Genomic DNA, 27,012 nt, shown 5'->3' on the forward strand with positions numbered 1-27,012 from the left:
TAGGGCTGCCACCAGTTGGTCCCTGAGCACTGGTGGGGCCTGTTCTTGTACTTTGTAGTCATTTGTACTGAGAAGTGCACTGAATATTGAGATTTTTCATTTCTGATGATACAAATGAGGTAGAACACCATCACTGGAAAATGACATTCTCCAGGAGATGGACTTTGACACTGGGGTTGAGGTACCTGTGGAGGTGTGCATGTGCTGTGGAACAGTTTATCAACTCTCCAAATCAGCTGGTGACCTCAGTTTCAACTTAAATTCATGGGCTTGCTCCTTGGGGAAAAATAATTTAAAATATTTATAAGTAGTCTCTGAGCAAATTAACGATGCTGAATTGAGGGAAAGACACAGGCAGCTGCCTCTGAAAGCTATTCAAAGTAGATGAAAACTGTTGGTTTAGCTTTTCTTGCCTTACAGCTCATTTTGCTCTTCACAGTGATAAGCAATTTTATGCAAAATAGCTCTATATTATAAATAATGAGTTGTTACTTCAGTGAAAAAAGTTCACAGGTCACAGTTTTGGTCAATGGTAGATGATCAAAGTGCTTTAATTGTCCAAATTACTGTCTAGTTTCCTGCCTGTCAGTCTCCCATCCATCTTTTTCCCAATGTGGGTCAGTACTTTAACTGTGTTTGCAATGAAGAGATAATAGATGTGCAGTCAGAACAATTAATGGAGTAAAATGTGCTGTGCTCTGCCAAAGATAAACAAAGAAATAAATCTCTGCTGTTTGCAGCCTTCCCTTTTCCATATATAATGGACTTTATCAATAAAACAATACAAACTTCATCAAAGAAAAATCTTACCAATTTAGACCTAGAAAGGTCTTCATTGAGCTAATCTCCAACAAATGCAGTTTGCAGCAGGGATCTATTTATTCTTTTCAGCCACCAAGGCCTGGCCGTCCTTCTTCAGCTGCTCTCCAACTCCACGATCCATTGCAGATGAGGCAGCCCAATTAAGCCAGGGCAGCAGTCAGGAGGAGCACGCTGACAGTGCCAGCAGTGCTGTATTTAATTCCCAATTAAATTAAATATGCTTACCTTGGGTCCTTTGGTCTCTTTCCTCAGGGAACCACAGCCAGGTGTCCCGGGTGCCTGTTGCTATCAAAGTTCTGGATGTGAACGACAACGCCCCTGAGTTTGCATCAGAGCACGAGGCCTTCCTGTGTGAGAATGGCAAGCCTGGACAGGTGAGTATCCCAGGTTTTTGTTGTGTGAGATTGGGCTGGAGTTTCTCCCTGTCATCTTATGTCATCTTTATTCCCAAGATGGGTGCCTATGTGTTCATGCTAACAGCTCTTAGCATTAACTCAAGATAAACCCATGATCACTTACATGGGATGTCTTCTATAATTAAATAAACTTTTCCCCTTTAGGTTTAAATTAAAGGCGAGTTTAATTAAAGGTGAATTTAGTTTTAAATGAAAGGTGAGTACTTTGGGACAATATCCTGAAAAAATCCTGAGTGTCTTTAAGCTGCCAACATCACACTCTGTGATGGAGCTCAGCACTTTGTAAGTTCATGTGTGTTAGTAGGTGAAAGTATAATCCAACCTGAATTCCAGTTCAGTTATTGACCTACATTGCAGCTGCTCCCAGATATAATGTAGAATAAACAGTTAAAAAAATAAACCCATTTCTCCTTGACCTTATCTCATTATAATCTCTATTCAGTCCTTATTTTTCTATGACAATTGGGAAAAAACTTAAAGAGCAAACCACAACTTGATGGAAAGTGAAGTAAATTGTAATTGTGTTTGAAGATGGTGTTGGAGAAGAGAAGTTCAAGTATTCATTATATTAAAGAAATATAAAAAATGTTATTGCTTTCTTCATTTAATGAAAAAAAGCTTGGTGAAGAAACACAACAGTCTCCAAGGTGAGGTCAACAGCAACATGTCAGAAGCAAGATTTAAACTGTTTAGTCTTTTTTAAAGAAATGAAACAGATTTGTTCAAAGGTATTCACTTTGAAGGACAAATGTACAGAAATAGAGAAGAATATCTCATATGCCACCTAAATAACAAGGTGAAGATTCAAGAATATGCACAGACATTTAGAAAGTAATGCAGTGTAAATGAGATGTAACTTTTGTCCAGCAAGAGAAACACTGGGTGTTAACACAATTCGATGTTTTTAAACCTTGCAATTTATTTCTAGATTGTGACATTTTATGTAAATAAACAGCAGCTGACAGCATGACATGGCTTGTTAATCCAACTATTCCTGTGTCTCATGTGGGTGTTAGACATTAAATTCACTGTTCTCTAAAGAAGGTTACCTGACAATAGAGTTAGAAGTTATTTTCTTTTCAGCAGTATCAAATGACAACCTATATAGCAGTGTCTGACAACCCAGCTCTGCATACAGGATTGTGTTGTTACAGAGGATGATTTGACTTCTAGAACCCCTTTTTGTTTAGTAAAATGGTGTCAAAAATGTGCTACTTAAGGAATAAGAATTCTCTCTGTCCATTGAAGAGGAGATGTGCCCTTATGGGCAAAACAGTCATGTTACACTTGGCAATTCAGTTCTAGCTCAGAGTGGATTTCTGTTTAGCTCAGGGTGGATTTCTGATGCTGAGTAGTTGCATTTTCCAGGATAGATCAAACCCTAATGACTACACCTTTATCCAAGATTCAGTGAGCTTCCCTAAAATCGGAAAGTTCTGTTGTACAGTGTTTTCTGACTGCATTTATCTAGGTATTCCCATTGAATTTCAGATGGTTTAAGAGATAGTGAAAAATGTTCACATTTCATTTTGGAATAAAACAATAAATGAGATGATTAAATAAGAGTCAGCAGGTAAAAGAGGCTTTTATTTAAGCACTTAGAGAAAACTTTCATTGAAGCTTGATATTCTTTATCTACCATTGCCTCTTACACTCTTGATCTGATGGCAGATGTCACTCTTGAGCATGAATCCTTGTGTGAACTTTACAGATGGTTATTAAATATTTGGCTGCCAGCATGGATGAGGTGGCACTGATCCTGTAATTTATTCTGTGTTTAAACAAATAGCACTACTGGAACAGTAACCAGTCCAGAATAATCTCCAAGGTTAGGTTCTGAATTCAAGGTGTCATTCAAAAATCATCAGCTCCTGTAAAGATTTTAGTAACTCCACTGCCTTATTGTATTTTCTTATGCTTATTTCTAGATTCAAGTTTTGAAAGAAATCCTATTAATAAGTCAGGATATAGAATTCAAGAAACTACATATATCTCTGTTATGAAATAGGTGATATGAGAAAGATACTACTAGTAGCAAAAGCCTAATTTGGATGGTTGTCCAAAGTTTAAACTCAAATGTTACATGTGCAGGAAAGGTGCAATTGTCTTAAGATATTCCTGTCTGTTGACATTTGCAGTTCCATTTAAATCTAAGTGTAAATCAAATTTGATTTACCATAAAGGAGATTTTATTTGATCTATTGGTAAAACCTTATGTGCAGCCACTAAATGCATTGCACCATCTATTCCAGTTCACTTTCTAAGTGTTCTGTTTTGGGTTCTGATGTAATTGCAGGGCAAGTACAGCTGCTAGTGAGGTGACACATTGGATTAAAAACTCTTGATGTGTAAAGCTGCCAGATGCATTTTCCTTGCCTTGACCTACCTCTGAGTAAAGGTGCCACAGGCTGATAGGAGAGGAAAGGGAGGGAGAAGGAAATCTATTTGTCTATGCATGTATTTCTGTGCTCCTCTCACATTTTTACACACAACAGAGAGCTGCCAGAAGTGGGTTTTGTCAGTTATAGGGGGGAAAAAACAACAAACTCCAAAAATTTGGATGTATTGTTACAGTACCTCTAAGTTACCCACAAATCACCTCTTGCCTTTTTCTATTGCCCCTTTTTTTCTGCATAATTCCAATTACTAAAACCAGAACATTCATGGTTTGCTGACTATAGCTGTGCTGTTGATTGTTCTCCAGCACAATAAAATTATTTTCCTGTAGACCTGGAACTAAACTTCTGTAATGCTGAGTAAGAAAAGTGCCTCACTGGCATTTCCCCAGTCCATACTCAGACTTTTCCAGGGAAGTGCTGTTTGCTGGAAACAAAGCTACAAAATCTTCACTTGATAGTGCAGACAGCGATATATGAGAGCTGAAGGCGGCTTTAAACTGGAGCAATATAAAACTGAGCACACTGCTCCTCCAGCCTCCCACAATTTGTCTCTATTTTATTCACTTCTCCTATTAGATTGTTCTTCTTTCGAATGGGGGAAATCTTCAGGTAGATCTTTGTCTTTTCAGCTAGAGCCATCCCTTTACTGCCAGAACCTGCATTTGACTCTTCAGACAAAGTTAAAATTACTTTGTAGTGACTCTACTCTTATGGTGCTTTGAGTCTGCAAAATAATGCAGAAATAACCATGAGCAGCAATGAGACTGCAAAAGCTTTTCCAGAGTTGGAACATCAGTCTGATTAAAACCAGAAAAGTGTTTATTAGTGATAAAGAACCATTCTAAGTGAGGTTAACAAGTTACATCACAGGAACTGTCTTTTAAACAGTACCATGTACTAAAATTGCACATAGATAGTTATGATGTATTGAAAATAACTTTGTTTTTCTATTTATCCTTGTAGATATAATTTCAGACACATGTAGCTTTGTAGAACTGCAATACAATCCTACAAATTAGAAAGTCAAGCTGTCCTAGGGGACCATTTAACTATTCATTACAATCCAGTGCTGTCTGCTAAACAAAATATGCTGCTTTGCTAAGTTTCTTCTAAATGTATGTACAGAATCAAAATGCATGCATGAAGTATTAATACAACATCAAAGTTGGAATTTTACATGTAAGAATTTCAGAAATTTCAAGACTGAACAGCCAAAGGGTTATTAACTTCCACTGGATATGTAGTGAAAAAAAAAATCAGTTCTTATTTTCTTTATTGACCAATTTCTCTGTAGTGGAACAACTTTGGGGTGCGTGTTGTTACAGGAAAGAAAAGAAATCTTTAATGGGCAGGAGGCCAATGGCACCTGGGCTGTGCCAGCCCTGGGGTGGCCACAGGACCAAGGCAGCGCTGGCCCTGCTGAAGGACCTCCAGAACTGGGGGAAGTTTTGGGAGCCCTGGAGATGCTGGAGTGTGTCCAGGGCAAGAAATGGAGCTGGGCAAGGGGCTGGAGCCCCATCAGGGGCTGAGGGAGCTGGGAAGGGGCTGAGCCTGGAGCAAAGGAGGCTCAGGGGGCCCTTGTGGCTCTGCACAACTCCCTGCCAGGAGGGGACAGCCGGGGGGCCGGGCTGTGCTCCCAGGAACAGGGACAGGAGCAGAGGGAACGGCCTCAGGCTGGGCTCAGGGTGGGCAGCAGCAGGAATTTGCCCATGGAAAGGCTGCTCAGGCCTTGGCAGGGGCTGCCCAGGGAGCTTTGCAGTGCCCATCCCTGCAGGTGTCCCGGGAAGGGCTGGAGGTGGCACTCAGGGCTCTGGGCTGGGGACAAGGTGGGCACTGGGCACAGCTGGGACTCCATGGGCTGACAGGGATTTTCCATCCTCGGTGATTCTGTAATTTTGGGATTCTCAGCCATGTTGTGAAGCATAAATTAAGAGTTGGAGAATTACCTCAGTAATATTCCATTGCCTGAGCACACAACATGCAGTAGTAAATATGCCTATCAGCACACTAATAAAAACTTGGAAATGAGAATTACTGGACTTTTCTGACCCCTGTCGAGTAAGAGATACCACAGTTTAATATCACTGCATATATATTATGTTTTCTGTTGTGGGGGTTTTTTTTAAGACCTTATCTTAATGCAAACACACAAAGAAATAAGGTTGCTATGGGAACTCTAACTCTTAATTCTGTGATGTGTGTGTAACACAACAAATGTAGTATTGCACCAAGCCTATCTTTTGCATATAATTTTTGGTGCATTTTAGAGAAAGAAGCATTTTATAAACTATGTAGGGAATGGATGGAATACCAGTACCTACAAAATATTATAACAATCTGATAAACTGCACCTGTTACGTGCACTTGCCCTTCCAGATTTCACTGTGCCATAATCCTTTTTCCCTATTGCTTTCCCATTCTGTCAGTGTTTGAAAAATTGAACAGCTCTAAAATATATCTGTCTAAACATCTCTGCCTTGTTCAGGATCCCAGCCCAAACTGCACTTCCCTATGGTGATGAATTACTGGTACCTGCTCCAGCCCTGGGCACATCACAGTGGGTGCTCCAGTGCCTGACACCTCTGCAAAGAGAAAGCTGAAAATCCTTCCCATCCATCTGCAAATGGCTCCAGCTCTGCACTAGACAGAGGCTACTTAGATATTTTCCCTTTGTTTATATTTTTCCTACTTTAGGATCCATTATTCAGACATTAAATTGAAGATCTACCCATAAAGTAAAAAAGCAAAAGCTGAATTAGGCCTATTTCTTTGTCCATCTCTTCTAATACATTTGTTTGAAATCCTGTCAAGGTTTCCACCTTGATATATGCAGTTATAAAAAAACCCCCACCCTCTTTATATGGTATTTAATCAATCTAATTTTTTTTCAATAGGTTTTTGACAATACTAATGATAAAGCTGACCAATAATAATGATAATTCTAATCCAGAATATGATTAGGCTAGGAATTATTTCTCACATTCCTTCCTAAATTGGGTTGTCCTACAAATCTCACTGCTTGCTCAAACATTTTTTTACATACATGATTTCAAATATTTTTATTTTGGTGTTGATCCCTGTGGTTATCTAGTAGGATTTTTGTTCTTTCTTTGACACTTGAAGAACATAAATATGATTTTGACCATTGTCATATTTATAACACATACAGACTGATAGTCCTTGTGGTTAAACCAGAATAAAATGTTAATTATTGTCATTTTATTAGGGAAACATGGAAATTTTAAAATAAAAGTCTATGAATTTGGACAGCATCAAACCCTGCTTCCATTTTTCACTCTATACTTGAAAATTTTTAGTGATTCCTAATTTGAATTTAATTGTGCAAGAAATTATAGGTGCATTGCTTTAGACATTGCAAATAAATACATAAGACAATTATTATTGGATTCAATGGACATGGAAAAGGTCAATAATTCTAATTAAATTTCTTATGAACACCATCTAGCATGAGCTAACTAGCCCTGAAAGCCAGATCTGAGGGTGGGATCTGGATCCATGGCTGGTTTTGTTTCTGTTTCTCTGGAAAACCTTTGGCATCAATAGCAAGTGCACCAAATATTTTAAAATTCCCAACAAAACAAAACAAAACAAAACAAATCACAAAGAAACACAAAAATATCAAGCAAAATAGCGCAAAACTCCTGGTTATTTTAAAATAGTGTTTATTCATTTCATAGTCCTGTGCAACTTTGAATGATTTGAAGATGATCAGCTGGGTAATGTAAAAGGTAAAAATTGTAAACGGAGGTAAATTCACTTCAGACACTGCAGTTGGTCATGTAAATCATATGAAGTACTTCATACAAAGTTACTTGATTATTCAAAGTTATCAAAACTACCCAAAGCACTCTTCTCACCTAATTATCTTGCATTATTCTAGGAATCATTAATTAATAATGATGTTATTAAAAAACAAACAAGCATATCTTCCTAGTACAGGAATAACTGAGGTTTTATTTTCATTAAAGGAAAAAAATACAGCCCTCAATATTTTCTTTTTTTTTTTTTCTTTCTTCAATTTTGATTTTTTATTATCTAAAATTTCACATCCAAATTAATTTTAAAAATAATAATTATTCTATGAAATGAAATGTGGGTGGGAGAAGGAGAAAGGATTAAAGGTATATTATAAATCCAAGTCCACTGAGAAGCGTGGTCGTGTAAATGAAAGCTTCCCATAGGCAATATGGGTCTTTCTGAAGCACAGTTTTGCTTTTTCTGTTGAATAATAATTTATTACTTGTCTAAATCACCAGCAGTTTCTGCTGGCCTCTCTTACCTGTCTCTCCTTATTTACTGGCTCTTTGTTCTGGAACTATTTTAAAAGGGGCAGAGACAGTTCCTCTTCCCAAGGTTTTCAGTCTAAGGTCTATAAAAACCTTGCAAAGTTATAAATTATATTTTTAAATCTGGCATGGAGAGAAATGAAAAGTGTCCAATAAATATAGTTTTTTCCAGCACTGTCTGTTTATCAGGAGTGTGAAAACTTAATGAGCCCATTTATGTTGCAGGTAATTCAGATTGTCAGTGCTGTTGACAAGGATGATCCTAAAAATGGGCATTATTTCCTGTACAGCCTTCTTCCTGAAATGGTCAACAACCCAAATTTCACCATCAAGAAAAATGAAGGTAAGTAGAACAAATAGAAAATATGTATTTCAATATTACTTTAAAATTGGTTTGTTGATTTCCAGTTACTTTACCAGTGTGTCCTTTGTGCAATTAAAATGTAAATAATCTGCTGAATGATACCTTCATTATAGCACTTAAGCTATTTCCAATAAGTTTAAAGTAGGTAAGAAGCAAGTGAAATGAATGTGGAATTTAGATCCAGAAAACAGCTCACTGTTTTAAATAAAAGGAAAGGATGGATTTACTGTCTGTATTATTCCTATTAATTTCAAATTCCAGAGATATGGTCTAAGATGAAAATCTGAAAATATGTTGGTAAATAAATGTTGATTCCTACATTGAGTGTTTATGGATGGGAACATAAAATTAAGTATCTACTAAATCTCCCAAAGAAAGCACCTTTTCAGCCTGTTTGTTGTGTGTATAAAGGTTCCAAAGTATTTTGGTGAGGAGCTTTTGCTAGAAAGAGAAATCCCTTAGGTCAGCAAAGCCCAGAAGGGCACTTTGACTCCCTGTTTTTTGGAGCACTTCTGGAAGGGCAAAATGTAATTTTACAGGGCTGTAGAAGGGACCATTCACATGTGATGGGGAAAAAAAGACCCATTTAATATTGTTGGGCAATAAATTTATACTGATCCTATTCTTTGGCACACAGATCAGTTTGAAGGTCAGGAGAGAAGGAGCTAGGGCTGATCCCAAGAATGCTGTAAAGAGTGCTCCATGTGTTTGTAGTTGAATATTCAGCAAAGTTGTTTTATCTTGGCTCTTTTTAATAATGCACACCCTGCCAGGAATGCTGGTCAAATTCAGTTTCTGATTTGAAATTGTAAGAAAGTAAAGCCCTGTTTAGTCCATTACTAATAGGAAGATGAATGTTTGTGCTGTATGTGCAGGGGTGTAAAAGCAATACATGAAATGTCAATTAAAGAGGAAACACTGTTTGCATTTTTTTATTCTATCTGTTCCAACCTAGAAACATGATGACACTGTTTTGCTAAATGACACTGCACCTAAATTCTTAAATCTGCTTAAATATAACCTTTATTTTGATTTTCTTTAGATGTGTTTTTCTCTTCTAGCATTCACAAAGTGTGTCTCTACTTATATCTCTATTTTCTTGTAGTAAATGAGTCTCTGTGTGTTTTCTGGAGAAGATAAAACAAATCTCTTCAAAATGCATTTCATAATCATCAGCAGTGTAACACAAATTGAATTAAGCATCCTAAATGTGAGGTGGTTTGCTTGGCACAGCATGACAAAGTAAAAAAGATCTTAGCATTTCTCTTCATGTTTAAATACTAAGCTCATGTTGCTAATTACCCTTGTCCTTCCAATCTGTTACCTATTTAAGACCCACTCCTGCTCCTACTCACAGACAATGGCAAAATGAGTCCTGAGCTGAGTGGGAGTGAGGAAACTTTCTATGCAACAAGGTTTAGAAAAATAAGTCCAATTTTGTTACATCATTGTCACTCAGTTTTATGAAGTTTTTAATGTGTTTGAATCAGTTAAATGTGAAAATCCTCTTAAAACAACCACCTGAAATCTCTTGAAATTAAAAATCTGCTTGAAGAGACTTTTCTGATTCAATCCTCCAGTATCCAGTAATAAAATTCCAACTATGCATGCCATCCTTGTCTATCAAGGTTGCTCAGTCAGGGGTGCTGTGCACAGTTGATGTTAGAACATGATCTCCCACAGGAAGCAAATACTTCTGTCAGAGCCAAAATCAGGGTATCATTTGGCTGAGGTGAGTTTTATGGCCTTTAAACATCATAGATCTTCAGTAAGTCTTTATTTAGTTATGCCACTTAAACAATGAACTTGACCATGACTTTGTCTTGAATGTATCTGCCAGATAAGCATGAGTGATTATTCATGTTGAAAGAGAGCAATATCCCTAAAAAACCCTGAATTCACAAGTCAAATTTCTCCTTTTTTTTGTATTACTGAGTGTCTGGGCTGTCCATAACCAAGCTGGTGTGGTGTGGAACTGTAAGAAAATGTCTGTAACAAACTCTCCTTTCCTTTCTGGAGATCAGATCGATGCTCAACACAGTAAAGCTTGGAACAGAAAAACATTCCCTCACACTGGTGGCTAAAATCCTTGACATCTTCCTGTGTCCTGCGCCTCAATTTTCTCTCAGATTAATGAATTCCTACCAAATTAATTCTTCAAGGCAACAGAAACTTTATGGCTACTGAAGAAATGCTGTCTATTGGTGAACACCACACAGGGACTGATTTTCTCAGGAAGCCTCCTGTAGAAACCCAATTTTTACTTGCTAGAATCAGCACATCTCTTTTAAATAATTTTTAGTACTTTGCCTTTCTTCAAAATTCAAAATTCTCTTGAGGGCTGAGATAAACAGAAGTACTTCTCCTCAAGAAATGATATTGCTCTTTTGAGTTGTCTTGTGCTTTAGGTAACTGTGTGGCATTTGGCCACCATGAAATGATGACATTGAATGTGGTGACATTGGTGTGTCTCTCTCTGCCAGGAGAAAAAGCTGCAGTGCCCTCTTTCTGTACCTCCTGCCAAAGAATTCATAAGATGTCTGTGATTTGGAATGTTGCCTTCCTGTGTAGAACATAAGCATAACCATTAATCAATTTAGCTTGTTGCACACAGGCTGATTCTGTTGTTCAAACCTTCCAGATCACCCTAAGGCAACTTCCCCTGATAGTCAGTAATTAACTGTGCTGCTGACATGCTCTGCAAATATTATGATTGGCCATGTTGTGGAGAAATGTGTTTAACTAAGTGACACAACAGGTATCTTCATCAGGAACCACAAAAAAAAAAAAAAAACCAAAAACAACCAACCAAAAAAAAAAAAAAAAAAAAAAACAAACCCCAAACACTTCTCAGAATATTTTATTACATATATAGAAGTTATGCTTATTTTATTACATATATAGACATTATGCTGTGCTCACAGCAGGATCTGTGCCTTGAAATGGTGCACTGGTGTTCTTCATTTGCTTGGTTTGTTGAATTTCCATATTAATTTCCATATTATTTCCCCCACATTAATTTTTCCATATTATTGTTTGATATTAATTTCCCTATTATAAATTTCCATATTCCCTCTGTAGACAAGATATCCAAAACTGTAGAGGCTGTGGTGAGTTTATGTAAATAATGTAAAAAATGTAAATTTAAATTCCATCATGCATCTCACTGAATATGTGTAGATCATCTCTTAGCCATCTTTATTTTCCATATCTACTGATGCTTTTCTTCTGTCCTTTCCTGAGCTCAGATGTCCATTACTGGAGGGATTTGTAGGTTTAGTGCCTTGGGTTTCTGGGCAGTGAGTGATAATCCAAATCCAGGCAATCATGCCCTCTCCAGCTGTAATCAAGGCATGCTGAGCTCTTGGATTGCCAGGTGCAAAAACCTTTATCCCCTCTCAAGAGAAATAATAGAGTTATATAAAAAATATATATAAGAAGTTAATGCTAGATGAAAATCATGTCATGTTTTCTGTGTTAGACCTGTGACTAAACCTGTGACTTTGTGACATAACACGTCCCTGACTGCACAAACTCCTGACTGAATCTCTGGGCACTTTTCACGTGCTTTTCTGCTGGGTTTTCTGCATAGGAACAGAAGCAGGAAAAAAAATGAAAATTCATGTTTTGTGTGGTGTGTCTGAGAAACCTCGAACCAGAAAAACCTCAAATTTCAGATGAAAATATCTCATGTTTAGACAAGTGTTGATACACTCTAGCAATGTGTTGTAGACTGACTAGAATTAACCCTTCCAAAAAAACTGTAGGCTCACAATAAATGACATAAAACTGACAGGAATCTAGACAACTGATAGGGATTTTGTACTGTCATGGCATCAGAAAACGGAAATGAGACCTCTGGAAATGGAATTGGAATTTTTTGACAGCTTTTTTTTCAGGTGAATGGTCTTCACAGAGTATTACCTAAAATCTTCTCTGCATCCCAACAACCCTCTCACAGCAGTACCTGTTTTCAGCATTGAATCCTTCAGGTTCCCTTAGATTGTTCAAGTGAGAACAGAACTCTGTGATAGGAGCATTTTCACACATGCAAACATTTTGATATGCTGCCAGTGCAATTTTTACTGTCAAAAACTACCAAACACATCTTTGCCATAACGAGACCTAAAGTTTTTCCCACGAGAAGTTGCCATTGCTATTCCATTTTTCTGATGCCAGAATCTGTTTCCTAATGGAATAAACCTCAAATTGGACATTCCACAGTGCCTTTGGATGCAGTAATTCTTCTGAGAGGAGAATTTATCTTTCCTGGATAAATGGGATATTCCATAATTCTTGTAGGGCTTATGTAGCAGAGCAGTCCTGGGGTTGCCTGGTTTATGGCCAGGGCTTAGCTTTGGGTTAAGAACCTTACTGGCATGAGCTCATATTCCTGCAGAAATCCAATAGCCTGATTTGGCTTGTAACAGGCTGATTATCAGTGATCAGTCTCCTCTCTCCTCAAATATTCAATGTCCATCTGGCAAGTTGAGCTCTGAGTTTGGTCCTGATTCTAATGAGTGCATAGTAAAATGTATTTTTTTTTTAATTGAAGAATTATAAATCTGCCTCAGTGACGAACTGTTCTGTTGATTCTCTCTAACAAGCTTAATATTTATACTCAGCTACACTTAGTTTGTTAAATCTATGACACATATAACAGCTCCAAGATTGATCATGTTTAAATGTCCATTTCTTTCATTCTTTCCTTCAAGTTAAATCTTGCTTATGTCCTCCTTGTGCTGCTTTGAAAGCGCAGGCACTGTGTCAGGTGTTTTAAAGGAAATGGCCTGGTAAAATCACTTCAATCACTGGCTTGCATGCCTTTGTATATTATGGATTATTTTATATTTCATCACCTCTTTATCATTAGAAACCAAATATTTCTAAACTTTCACAATAGCTGAGGAAAACTATTACATGCAAGCACTTTTAGATATCCCAAATAATAAGACAAATTATTATCACTTTTTTGTTAAAGTTCTTCTCTGTCACTGTGTTTTTAATACAATAAAACCTGGATTTTTCCCCAGCTTTTTTCATCAAAGTATTTTTAGCAGCTTCTGTCAACTACATACCTTGAGGGTGAGTCTTTTGTTCCCACCAGAGTAACTCTCATGTGTTAAAATAAGTCTTTCCCTGAAACAGTTTCTTTTGGCATTTCTGGATAAGTCTCTCTGCCATTGTCTCAGCTGCCAGCTGAAGCTCCTTCTGTGTTTTTGACTGACTTTTCTCTCCAAATGTATCCCTCAGAGAGCTCCGAGGTGACTCCTCTGTTTCATTGCCCTGCTTTCACTTTGCCCAATTTCAAAGTTAACCCCCTGACCCCAGGTACAAATTGCCAGAGCAAGGACATCATTAAGCCCATCATTTCTGGGTGGATGTGCAGTGAACATCCAGAATCACAGCACCCAAACAGTGCCTTGGATGTGAGCAGCACATCCTCACACATTGCTGCAGTTTCAGGCAATTTTGGGAAGCTTTGTGGCCCAGCTGCCACGTGCCAGAGGCTGTTCCACAACGGCACTGCTCGAGGGAAAGCACATGCTTATGTATTTCTAATGGGTTTAATTATCATCCTCGTTTCTTTTCTATATCAGTAATTAGACTTTCAAACTCCAAAACATTCCAAATCACATCCTTGTTAGTGGTTTTCTTCAAATTAAGTGATGTGCTCAGTCTTGCATCTTATAAGTTATTATTTTTCTACCATCTGTCAATATTAGTGGTATGGAATAACATCCAGAAGATGTAAAGGAATATGAGGCATAATCTAAGGAAAAGCATTGATCAACATCTCTTTTAATAGATGTGGTTTTTGTCACCAGAAATCACAAGGAATACTTGCATAACAAGGTGCAAGCAGTGTGAAAGGAGCAGAGATAAAAATAAAGCATTGCAATGTATTAAAAAATAACAAACACAAAGTACCCTATTATCTGGCACTGGTGTGTCAGGATCTGCCATCCACAGGCACACATCATGTTTCTCCAGGAGTGTTCATAGTGTGAAAAATGTATTATAAATATCATACTATCAATCTTATTCTCAGCATGGCATTTAAACTGGAGTTGTTAAATAGCAAAGTCCAACATTTTTATAACCTGTGCATGCCAGAAGAACCTCAGTTTATTGATTTTTTTTATGAATAATAGAGTTAATAATGAAATTGCTAATACAAAATTATTGAAATGTTTCCTTTGTAGCGTGGTTGAAAGATTTTGTTCAATAAGTTCATTTTTTGCTTCTATTAGAAATTTTAAGTTAAATAAATTAAAACAAAGCATAAAAATGTTATTTTGCTGAGTAGGAAGGTCTAAATATTACCAAAACAAATCATGTGGTAGTTAAGGTAACTACATTCTATGAAACACTGTAATTCTGTGAATTAAGAATAATTTGGCATTATTTTTTTTTCTTAAAAATACTTAATTATATTTTGGATGCATACTTGCCTTTCTCAGCTAAAAACAAAATGTGATTTACAGGCCTGAAGTAACACAGTCTACTGATGGCCTGCAAGTTATCCTAAACTATTGAGCCCTCTTTTATGAATTATGTGTCTGGTGTGCCTTGTTCTGCTGCTGGAAAATGTGTCAGGATCATGGTGGGGCTGGGAGGGGACCTGGGGACACTGTGGCACCAGGCAGGGACAGCATGGAAAGGACAGGACTGATTCAAGCTTCCTCTCCATTAATTTGTGAAAAGGGATGTTCAGCCAGCCAAACAGCTTTGCTGGAGTGAGTGGTTGTGCACTGGGTGGCAAGTGGTAAGGCCCTGAAATAATTCATGCAGTTCTTTATTTATTATACTCAGGTTCCTTTATCCTTGGTCCTCAGACAATTCACCTGCCTGAAACTGCTTTGGATCAGAAAACATGCTAGATCATCCTTTGTGAGGAAAGTAATCAATTTTCTCATTTGCATATCTGACAATTCTAAGATGTAATGTCATCCTGTGAAGTAGGACTGTGCCTAAGAACTGAAAGAGAGGAGCCCTTTCTCAGTGACAAGTGATGAGCTCTGTGAGGAGGAAATCAGTGTTATGCATCTTTGGATTATTCTCAAATTCTAGAAGACTTGGTAGAATTCCAAGATAATGATAATATTCCCAAGGGACCCCAGTACATTCCAGTAGTGCTCAGAGGTTCTGTCTTGCCAGGCAGTGGATGAATTTCCATTTTCACTGGTTTTACATTGCAGTTGAAGTGATAGATCTGACTCCTGCCTACTATTCCTAGCAAGGCTACACTTTTCCCTGGCACTGCAGTGTTAGTCTCACCTAGCTGAGAATGCTGGTGCCAATATTCTCAGTTTCTTTCTGCTGATAACTTTCTGCTTCCTTTCCCCCTTTTTTCTTTACTATAATCACTATCAGCTGTGTTCTGTTGTTCCCTCAAGTTCTGTTTTTCCTTGATGTTGACTATCAGTTGAGTGAGATTTGAAATAACTTCCCTGGCAGGGATGGCTGTGGTGTTGTTTTCTGAAGTGATTGCATTACTGTAGATGGGAAGCCAGCATTTTTCCACTCCAATCCTTTGTCCTTCACTGACACCTGCTTCTGCTGTCTTTCCTGGCTTTCTTCTTGCATGCAGAGCCACAAACCAGGTGACGAGTCAGTGCAGTTCTCCTGCAAACACTTTTCACCCCTGCCTGGGTGATTTCAGCTTCTCACAGTGGTTGTGTGCTTTTCACCACTTCAATAGGCTAAAGAGGTGACTCCTTGGTGCACACAGCAGAAACAGAGAACTAGGATCAACTCTTCAGAGGCTAACTCAGCTGCCAGCTCCTCCACCCTGTGACCCTTCTGTCTGTTCTGTCCACCTGAATCCTTATTCACTCCTCTCCTGTATTCAGGATGCAGGACTCCAGACAGATTCCCTCTCTCCTCGCCCTAAGCCAGAGGTGATCCATCAAGTCTTCACTGGACTGGACAGGCCAAGCTGATGGATGAACCAGCAAGGAGGGGGCCATCTGGTAAGCTGATTGTCCTCTTGCAGGCACCTCCAGCTCCTCTTCAGCCCCTCTGTACTTTTCACAGTTTTGCCCTGGCAAAGTGTTTCCTGGGAGCTTCTGTTCCAAATGCTGTTTAACCTTTCCCTCCTGGTTCACTTGAGCTCTGTGGTGACAACTTCTTTCCAAGCCTCCCAAATGCAGACTTTCAGACAGCTACAGAGGAGTTGTATATGCACACTGGAAAATCAGACTGATTCCCACAGCATCCCATCCTTTCAGAGACTGCCTTTTTTTGGTCATTTGAATCAAACACAATTACAGAGTTATTGCAGAGCATTAGTGCAAACATGACCCAGCCCCAAACAGCTTCCAATGGAGGTGATGAGACCCAGCTAAACCCAAATACATGCAGCCTGCCATTATGCATACATGGCTAAAGAGACTTTTACTTCACTCGCTCTTAATTTATTATTTGTGCTGCTAGCAACAGAATGTTGCCAAGACGTCAATTATGTTTCATTTTATAAATCAAACTAATTGAGAACCAGATGCAATCTGAGTGAAAAAGATCTGAGGTCAGTGTTGTGCACCATATGCATGACAGTGCTTACTCATGATGAGGGAATGGATTGGACAGCTGTGAATTTTCCTGCTGTAGGAGTTTCATCAAGCTCGGTAGTGTAACGTCCTTAGCTCTCTTTTCCAGTTTGTTGCATTAATTTCATAATAAATTTAAAGAAGAGCGAGTAAGGGATAAAAAGTTGTGAAAACAAAACAGGAGAGCAAAAGAATTTGGTCAGTAAGTTAGCTTGAAAATCTGTCTGGTTCAGTAATAACATGGAACATGGATGAAAGAAATAGCGGAGAAGAACAAATTGAATCTTCAGTGGGACTTAATTTCAGACACATAATGGGAAAATAGACATTAAATCAAGGTCTCAAGACTGAACTGCTTTGCAGGCAGAAGGGTGGTGTTCTTACTGAGTGCAGAACTTCTGCACTAACAGCAGTAGGATCTGCAGTACCAGATCCTTGGAATTCATCAATGGGCAGGGCCTGAGCCCTGGGGACATCATCTCCTGACAGGGGACACTGCAGAGCCACACGGACACACTGCTGTGCCCTGGGCTCTGGGATGGCCCTGCTGGAGCAGGGAGGTGCCACCAGAGCAGCCCCTCCAGCCTCTCCCAGCCTGGGATTGTGTGAAACATTTCTCCACCAGCCTTTAATCAAAGGTTCCCTAAGTGCCTTAACACGACTCCTTAAAACCTCACAGCACCCATGATTATCATATTCTAGGACTTTAGAAGTATTTCATAGTAGTATTTATAGCTAAGTGAATATATAATATTTGGAGATAAATTTCCAGATTTTTAAGCAGCTACCTTCTGAAAAAGTTCAGAGATTTCTAAGTACCACTCCTGGCTTGATGGGTACATATGATTCCTCTAGGTTTTCTGCAAAAAGCAATTTCTGGGGTGGAAATGTTCATGGACATTTGCACTGACTATGCTTGACTTCCTGGAAATGGATTTATTCTGAGTAGGAGGAATGATGTACTGAGGCCAAAGGTTCTGGTTGAACCTCTGCCCCATCACCACCTCAATATATTACCCAGCAGAGTCATATTGCATCTGAGAAGTTCTTCTGTGTTCACCTCATGGTAACCTTTTGTTTTGGTTTGACTATATTTGGATTTTATCCCTAAGTACCTCTCTCTCTCTCTCTCTCTTTCTTTCTTTCTTTCTCTCTTTCTCTCATTCTTTCTCTCTTTCTTTCTCTCTTTCTCTCTCTTTCTCTCTCTTTCTCTTTCTCTCTCTTTCTCTCTTTCTCTCTCTTTCTCTCTTTCTCTCTCTCTCTCTCTTTCTTTCTCTCTTTCTCTCTTTCTTTCTCTCTTTCTCTCTCTCTTTCTCTCTTTCTTTCTTTCTCTCTTTCCTCTCTTTCTTTTCTCTCTCTTTCCTCTCTTTCTCTTCTTTCTTTCCTCTCTTTCTCTTCTCTCTCTCTCTTTTTTTCTTTCTCTCTCTCTCTTTCTCCTTCTTTTTTTCTTTCTCTCTCTCTTTCCCTCCCTCCCTTCCTTCCCTCCTCCTTCCTTTCCTCTCTTCCATTCCTCCCTCCCTCCTTCCCTTTTACTTCTTTATTTTCCCCTTCTCTCCCTCTTTGTAAATTTCTTGGTTGCTCTCATTATAGAATAGCTCTTTGTTTTATCGTATCCTAAATGCAGGCTCTTGAGGAGGAATTAATTTAGTAGTTGCTCTAATTGCACTTTTGTCAATTAATGAGAAACTAGATAGGAGTCTCATTTTAAACTTTCAGTTGCAGTAAAGATTAAAAGACCACCAACACTGTTCTACTAGAGGAGGAATAAACAGGCTAAAAATGAAAAAAATGTAAGCAGGAATTATCACCTCTTAACTGTTACTTTTCCCTTTGATTAGGAAAAATCTCCTTTTGCAATTATATCAGACTATTTGCACGTGGATGCTCCATTAAAAATAGAAGGTGTTTATTTTTCACACTTAGCTTTAAGGCTTATCTGATTAATTATTACACAACTGACATTATAATGTGAGTTTAAAAGGCTCAGATCATGTTCTAATTTGTATCTTGTTTTGAACCAACCCAATAAGAGTTTTACACAAGGAAGGAGTTACTGTTGGAATCACAGCCATTGTTCCTGCAGGGTGACCATAACATTGATTATTATGTGAATTCTGTCTCTGCATTTTCCTGAACCTGTCTGGGGTGCTCAAATAAGTTTATATTTTATATTTCATACCCTTTTATCTCCTCCTTACTCATTTTGAGGAGGTGACTGTTTAAGAACTGGTTGTATTTCTCTGTCACAGCAAGTACAGCAGTGACACACTGAAGGAAACAGGAGATTTTTTTACTACAGCTTCCAACATAAGCCTTTAGAGAATAAGGGAGACAAAACTATTTTTTTGGGGGGAAGGGTTGTACCACTTAGGTTATTTCCCCATCAACTCCTGATTTTGTAATTTTTATGGGTGATCTTGTTGTAAAATATGTCACTTTGTTGGTCTTCATTTAATTCTGTCTAATTAGGACGTACTTTATTTGGCAAGCAGCCAGTAATTAGTAACATATTTATGTAATTATTAGCATGTAATATTTATATAATAAATCTGCCTAGAAGGCAATGCATTCAGAGGGCAGGGAAGAGGTAGAATACATGATTTGACTGAATGGAAAGATCTTACACACTGAGCCAAACACAGCAAAGAAATGAAATGCATCAGTTGACCTGTCTAGTCTGGGGAGAGAGTTTGCATATCCTAAAATGATAGGATGTGCACACTTGGTAATCAGCACTGATTAGAGAGGGAGTGAAGATGGGCCCCTGTTTGAAGTGAGATAATAAGGCAGCTTGTTAGGGAGAGATAAATAGAACTTGAAGAAAAGGACCAGATGTCTGCTTGATGGCACTGAAGAGGAGGAGCTCGTGGGGTCCTCCAAAGGTAACTGATGGATGTGGGAATCAGGGAAGCAGTGGGAGCTCTGTGCCCGTGTTCAGAGAGCAAAGGCTGAGCCCCCAGCCTGGCCTGACTAACCCTGGGCTCAGACTGGCAAACTGCACTCTGGCTGTAGGCTAAGACTGTGTTCATGCCTAAACAGTAATTGTAACTCTGTAGTATTGGGGTTTTATGTAATCTGACTCTAAGAGCTGAATCAGGAATGAAGTCCTTGTGGTGGAGTTTTGAGTAGAGTTTGGGTTGAAGTCCCAAACTTTAAAAGGAGCACCAACAGTAATCTCTGAATGCTGATGAAAGCTTTCTGCTCTCTTCTAAGAATATTGGGCTGTTTGAACATGAACACTGAACTTTTTCTTCTCTTTAATGACATAACAATTTCACATTGCTTTCATAAACACAGGTAAAACTTTTCGGCTTTCTTTCTTTATGAAACTCTCATTCAGTCTAACCTAAAACTGAAGCTAAAATAGAGCTTGTTGGAAATAATACAAAATAAAACTAATTCATGTAGGCTTTTCCAACTTGTTGCTCCCTAACCTTGCTTAGCTGGGTCCTGTCACTTTCTATAACCTTTTCGTCCATTACCTGTGACCCTCCTGTAAATTATGCAGTGCTCCCCCAACAAAGATTAAGACCTTGTGATCTCAGAGCACTCTACAGGAGTGATGGATTTTTGATTGAGGAATTGTTCTGGAGTTTGGAACATTTCTGTTTAGCTTGGCTATGGCTTTCCTCTGTGAATTTGGATAAAACATTTAATCACTGTGTTGCTGTTGTGCTGTGCAAACGCTGCAGAGCTGTGAGAAGAGGGGCTGGTAAAGGCTGAGTTTCAGGAGTGCTCTAAGGGAGGGGTATTTTGGATTCTTCTGGAAATCCCAGACAGGAAACATGAGGAATTGTGAGGGGAGGAGATGGTGGAGCCCAGTCTGATGGCAGGTGGCAGCTTTGATATGAGCTGCAACACTGAACACAGAGGGAGGTAGTTTACCTCAGTTCTACCCTGACATCTCCTTCTGTGTCATTTAATCTAATCCACATTGTTATCGCTTCTTTGTACTAATGTTTTCTATTTTTAAATGAGAAAAAAATTTATAAGAAATCAGCTTTTTCTTGTCTTGTGCCTTTTTTGTACTAACAGGCCAAATCAAAAGATATAATTGCTAAAAACTTTATAGAGTTCTAATACAGTCTGTCTAGCAGAACCACTTGCTTCAAAAATTCATATGTAGACCATAGCTTTTTCTAAACTAAAAATGTTTTTCATAATTTTTTTTCCTTGTAAGGAAACATAACTTTCTCAAAGTATCTATTGGGTTTTTTCTGCTCACCTTTATATGTTTTTTCATATGTTATTTAAACTTTATCTGTTTTTTCTTCATGATCACAGAGGTCTTTTTGGCATAATGAGATGTATTTTCCTCTGCCAGTAGAATCCCCATCTCTTCTAATATTTTTATGTGATCATGCTTTGTATTTCTACTGCAGCTTCTGCCTAAACACTTCACTTGTACTTTATCAAACTCTTCATGACAAATTAGAAGACAACAAGGAACCATTTGCAAGGTGTTCTCTTGGCTTGCAGATTCTTTATATATTTATACCTCACAACTTCTCTTCATGGGATGAAGAGAAACACTGAATAATATGTCTTTTCTTTTATCACAGTTATATTTCTATTGTGAATACAATTGTTTTACTACTTTTAGAACTCCCATCCTTGGAGATATTCAGAAGGCAGCTGGACAAGGTCCTGGGGTTTGGGTATCTGTGGTGAGCAGGGTTGGACCAGATGATCTCTGGAGGTTCTTTCCCACCTCACTCAACCTTTGATTTCATGAGAACTCTTAAACTTCTGAGCTGGTGCTGTAGTTTCATATATTCATAATATATGAACATATATATTCATAATATTCACCCATAGTAGCAGTGACTTTGTAACATCTCTGTGGTGAGGCAGAATTCAAGTGCTGACATCTTTCCCTGGCTGCTTCTTTCCAAGTTCTGTATTGTGTCCCACCATGTACAGAGCAAAGGCAGGGTCTTGCAGTGTGTCCTGGGCTTGGAATCTAAATTCAATCTGTGTGTGCTCCTGCTGTGATTCTCCATGATCCAGCTGTATATCCCAGTCTGGAACTTGTGGCTATTCCAGGCTTTTTCCATGTAATGTTTGCATGCTGTCCAGAAACATTCCAAAGATTATCTGGGATGTTTCATTTGAAAATTTTTTCAAACTATTCCACTCTATAAATGGGTTTTTTTCACTCACTGGAATTCCTTCTCTGGATGGCTTTTACTCTTCCCTGCATTTCAAAAGGCCATGAGTTTTCCCCATGGGAATCACATCCTCAGTTAGAGGTGTGCCTGTAATAAGGCATGTGTGAATCCTTTGGGTGTGAGGCAGAAGCCTGAATTACTGCCATTAATGGTCTGATGATAACAAATTGTTATTGTTATATGTAATCTGCATATCAGAATGTCTTCCCAAAGTCATTATCATGCTGCCTGTGTGCCCAGGGGCAATGTTACACCATAACATTTCAGTCTTTCAAATTACAAAAAGCTAATATAACTCTTGATGACATTTACAAAAATGTATAATGGCACTCCTTTCAGGGCTCTCACAGAAATTGTTCTCAGGGAACTTCAAGGGAGTTCTGCTGTATAAGAACTGCAGGATCTGGCACTTTTTACTATCAAAGCCACATTTTTTTTTTCTTCTGTGGCACCAGATCAAGAAAATGTTAAGTCAGAATTGTTTTTAATTTATTTTCTGACTTAAAATGCCCCAGCCAACGTAAGCTGTATTTAACTTTCAATGCTCTTTGGCAGAGAGTCCACATTCTAAATTTCTTTTCATAGGAAGTTGTTATGTCAGAGTTATAAACCTCTGAAAATTGGCATTTTGTAATGGAAGTGCTGACAAGACCTTTATTACACCAGTACAAAAAGGCAGCATTCCAATAAATGCTGGTTTCTGTTTTTATAGTCTGCTGGTTGCTTTCTGCTGCTGTATTTCAAAGTGGACATTATGTAAAAAGTAAGTGGCATAATAGAAATACAGTTGTAGGGCTAGAATTTGGCTTTTACTGTTGCAACAAAACTTCAATATGGTTGATAGGTCTGATTACAGATTTAGTTTTTAAGGGCTGGTGTATGATTTACTGGTAAATTGCTTTAAATCCCTACCAAGCCTCTATGTACATTCAGCACAGAATTGGAATGGAAAAGGTGATAATCATGGCATGGGGAATGGATGTTAAATTACTTAAATGGCAAGAACACATCACTTCTAATACCCAAAAGGTTGCTACTTAAGTTTTATGGTTTTTACTGTGATATTGAGAGTTTACATTGTATAAAGAAAGATACACTTCAAACATCCATGATTGTCTTCGTAGTCCCCAGGTCTGTGAACTTTTGCAGACCTGGAAGTCACTGATGTAAGAAATGGAGGATGTGTGTGAAGTGAGGAAGGTGAAGAGCATGGCTGGGAATTCTTGGAACTTTTCCATCCCTTACCAAAATCACTCTGAATTTCACTGAACCTGGTGGAGGTTTAGCTCTACACGGAAGAGAACAGCAGTCAGGGTAATGTTTAAAGCTGTACCTGTCACTGTGGCCTGAGGGGCTCAGATCCCTGTCTGCCACCAACTTCTCCTCCCACACTGCATTTGTTAAGTAGGTATTCATAGAAAGATTGAGAATCCATTAACCCTCCAAGGAAAAGCAGATGGCACAGCCTTGGTATATCTTGGCTTTTTTATTTTCCCTTGCAGCATTTTTGTCGGAATCTGGTAATAGAGTACTGGAAAGTTCTTGGTTCAAATGCAAAATATGGGCATTATTTTATCAAAGTGCTATAAAACACCGTATCACTATCTGAAACTTTTTGGTTAAAATAACAACAGAATAAAATCAACTAGAATGTGCAGATTTCAAAAATGATCCATCAGTCTATGCAAATTGCTGTGTTAATAATGTATTTTTAATGCTGAACACATTTGACAGCCATTTCATCTCTTTTTCTAAACCAGAGCTTGGCAACCTGCATTAATTCTTACACTTTACAGATGTACCATTCAATGCACGTGCCACGCAGTGATGTGATCGGAATGGAGCAAACAATGTCACAGCAGTGGCATTATTGGTAAACAGCTTTGTGGCTGCCTGCTGGCATGCAGGAGAGAAACAGGAGGGGCAAAAGCCAGGGCTGGTTCAGCTCATCTCACACCCTCACTGGCCTGGGTTTGCTTCCCATTACGGGAGTGCCAAGCCCGAGTGGCAGCAGGGTGTTAGGAAAATTAATCCACAAACACCAGAGGTTTATGTCCAAAAAGGAGACAGAGGGGTCCTTTTTCTTTGTTTGAATAAAGGGAGAGGCCATGGGGCATTCCCCTGGGATCTCTCCAATTTTTGGAGAACACAGCCTCCTTTATATCCCAATTTCCCAGCCACATTTCCCTTCTCTCTTTCCCCCTTGGATGATGTTCTTGAGAGGTTCAGACTTCCCAATAGGCCTGATACCAAAGATCCCCTTCTAAGGTATAACCCTCCCTTTTAATTTGTAATTCTTATAGAATTTAGGGTTTTTTCTTCCCCATTGTTTATCTCGTCTCTCAATATCTAATTTCATTTATCAGCAAACCTGAAGTTTATTTGTAAAAGCAAATATCTTTTTCCATTCATCAATCAGTGGAATCCTTCTCATTGTTTCTTTTATCTCCCAGTGCTGGTTTTACCTACCAGCAGACCCACAGGTAGTTTGTAAAGACAAATCTGCCATTCCTCTCAAGGGGTTTGGAAAAGATGAACAGACAAACCAGAGTGAGTGAGGTTCAGTCAGATGTGCTGGGGCAGTTCAGACAAGGTGGAGCTTAAACAGACCCAGAACCCAAAATTTCCTGCTTTGACTCTCTCTCTCTGTGTCTGTAAATTGAAAAGAGAGAGAGAGGTACCATGTCCTAATTATTTCTCTACTCCATTAACAAAAAAACTGGTATTATTTCAGACTCAATGTGTTCTACATCATTATTTCTTCAGCAGGGATTTTCTGTCCTTTCTTCAATGAGTTAAAAAACCAAGGTACAAAATACAGGAGTTGCTGTTAGACTGCAAGGGACCATATAGTTATGTTTGATTATAGCTCTGCTGGCCTAAAGGTCAAAGGAAAGTTTTAGAATACTTAAGAGACAATTATCTAAAGTTCAGACTTTTCCAAAGGAATAGAACTAGAAATTATACCGACTATTATCTAAAGTTCACATTTTCAAAGGAAAAAGGTAGGAGGAAATGCTTATTCATCATCACTTTACTGTTAATTTGTCTGGCTTTTTTTTCCCCTTCTGTCAAGAATTTATTTACTACAAGTTCTGTATTACACAGTAGCACTAACATAATTATTCCCCTTTCCAAGAAATTTTAACATATGAGAATGATGTATACACGATTAAATATTACTTTGCTCATGATTCAAAATTCCCAGCAGTACTTTTTATTTCTGCAAAGGACTACAAGGAAATGTGTTTAGGTTTTTTTATTCATTAGTTGATTCAGCTGCTCAGTTCTGGCATAAACTGTTATTATTTAAGCCAACTGGTAAAGAGGAGAAAATAATCAAAGATACAAAATATATAACATTTTCCAATTATTCTTCTACCAATACATTTTCTCACGCTAAATACTTTTTCTTTCCCTGTGTTCTTATTGGTGTTTTAAGAAATTGCAGAAAGTTCAGGTCTATAAAAAACCCAAAATCATTCAAGTGTTTGTTAATTTGTCATAGGAATGCTTTGTGAATTGCCATTAATTATGCCAGTATGGAATGCAACTTGCTATGGGGCAGGAAAGAGAATTTGATCAATCAGCCGAATTTTTATGACAAAAAGTTTCTTCGTCTGAACCTGCTGTCTGCTATCAAATTTGATAGCAATCATCAATCTGCTTTTTTGAAGACATCATGAATTTTTTACATTTGTGAAAAGCAGGTCAGTTTGGAATACCTGTGGAGGTTTTAGTGCCCATATGGTTTGGCCATCCTAAATCAGCAAAAATATACTGTAAAAAATGGCCTTCTTTAATTTCACATGATTTTGTAAGCCTTCTATTTGAATAGGACATTTATGTCTTTAGCACAAAGATTTGACAAAGGGTCCTTTTTCTTGTAAACTACAGCTCAAGAGGATTTTGTTTGAGATAATCATCAAGGAAGGCCTGGTACAGCTGTAAAAATACACATGACACAGTTGTATATATAGATATATTAATATACATACATATATGTATGTCATCATAAAAATGTATTTTTTATACATACAGCCATGTTGAAAACACAAAGTTTAATCATGAAACAAAATTGTTATAGCAGTTTTAATGTAAAAATAGGGGTTTTTTTCAGCTACTAACTATTGCCAAATTTATAACATACAAACTTATAATTGCACCCTTTTAATCAAATATTCCTTTAAAATGTGTTTCAGCCTAAGGCAGAAAAAAAAATCTGCCTTACATGGGTTTCTCATAAAGCATATTAATTTCATTCTTTTGGAAGCAGGAAATTGATGCTTCCAACTTATACTAAAGTGGAGCCTGAAACAAACTGAAATAAATCAGTTTTTCAGCTCAGGGCCCATTTGTGAGCAGCAGCTTTTTAAAAGGTGAGCATGGATGAGGGTGTGCTTGGAGTTGCCACTTCTGTTCTTGTGGTGGATCAGAAAGGGCATCAGGACTATTCTTTCCCAGGGATTTTGTAATTGCAAAAGGAAAAAGAAAGAAATTTCAAAACAAGAGAATTAGCACATGTGGGACTGTGGGCAGTGACTTGTCTGGGTTGCAGTCACTGGGTTTTTCCTGCAGTGCAATCCTACCAATTTAAAAAGGTGCTATTTGTAAGTCTTTTCTTAGAAACAAAGTATGACTGAGAAAATGTTAAAAAATAATAATGATTAGTAATGACTTGTACAGTGACTATTTGAGACACCTCTGTGTCTCTTGACAGTTTTATTCTCAGGCTCTAAAAAGGGGATTGGAATCTTCCTGTCATCCACCATTTCTCTGTGATTAGGTTTGAATTCTGAAGAAAAATAAAAGTACCAAAGTTTGAAATGATCTTTTAAAAATCTGTGTTTGACATTGTAAGGTGTCCACTAGTGAATATTAAATATTACAAGAGACACATGCATATTGATTATGGTTATTAATGGTTATGCAAAGCTGAAATGGCATCAGCATTCTCTTGAATGTTCTATTCTAGTGCCTT

General features: G+C 38.1%; 1 protein-coding gene across 2 annotated transcripts in view; it reads left to right on the forward strand.

Annotated features, from left to right (window-relative positions):
- Positions 1-27,012, forward strand: part of LOC134424142 (cadherin-8) — a 162,631-nt gene that overhangs the window by 126,258 nt on the left and 9,361 nt on the right. Inside the window, exons 9-10 of one of the 2 annotated variants that reach the window (XM_063167664.1) lie at positions 1,075-1,196; positions 8,170-8,287. In XM_063167664.1, the coding sequence (XP_063023734.1) occupies positions 1,075-1,196; positions 8,170-8,287 (240 nt within the window). Of the gene's footprint in view, positions 1-1,074; positions 1,197-8,169; positions 8,288-16,162; positions 16,285-27,012 lie in introns of those variants that run through there. The other variant, XM_063167665.1, reaches the window with a different exon arrangement.

This window comes from Melospiza melodia, chromosome 13, assembly GCF_035770615.1.
Source record: "Melospiza melodia melodia isolate bMelMel2 chromosome 13, bMelMel2.pri, whole genome shotgun sequence".
Lineage (NCBI taxonomy): Eukaryota > Metazoa > Chordata > Aves > Passeriformes > Passerellidae > Melospiza > Melospiza melodia.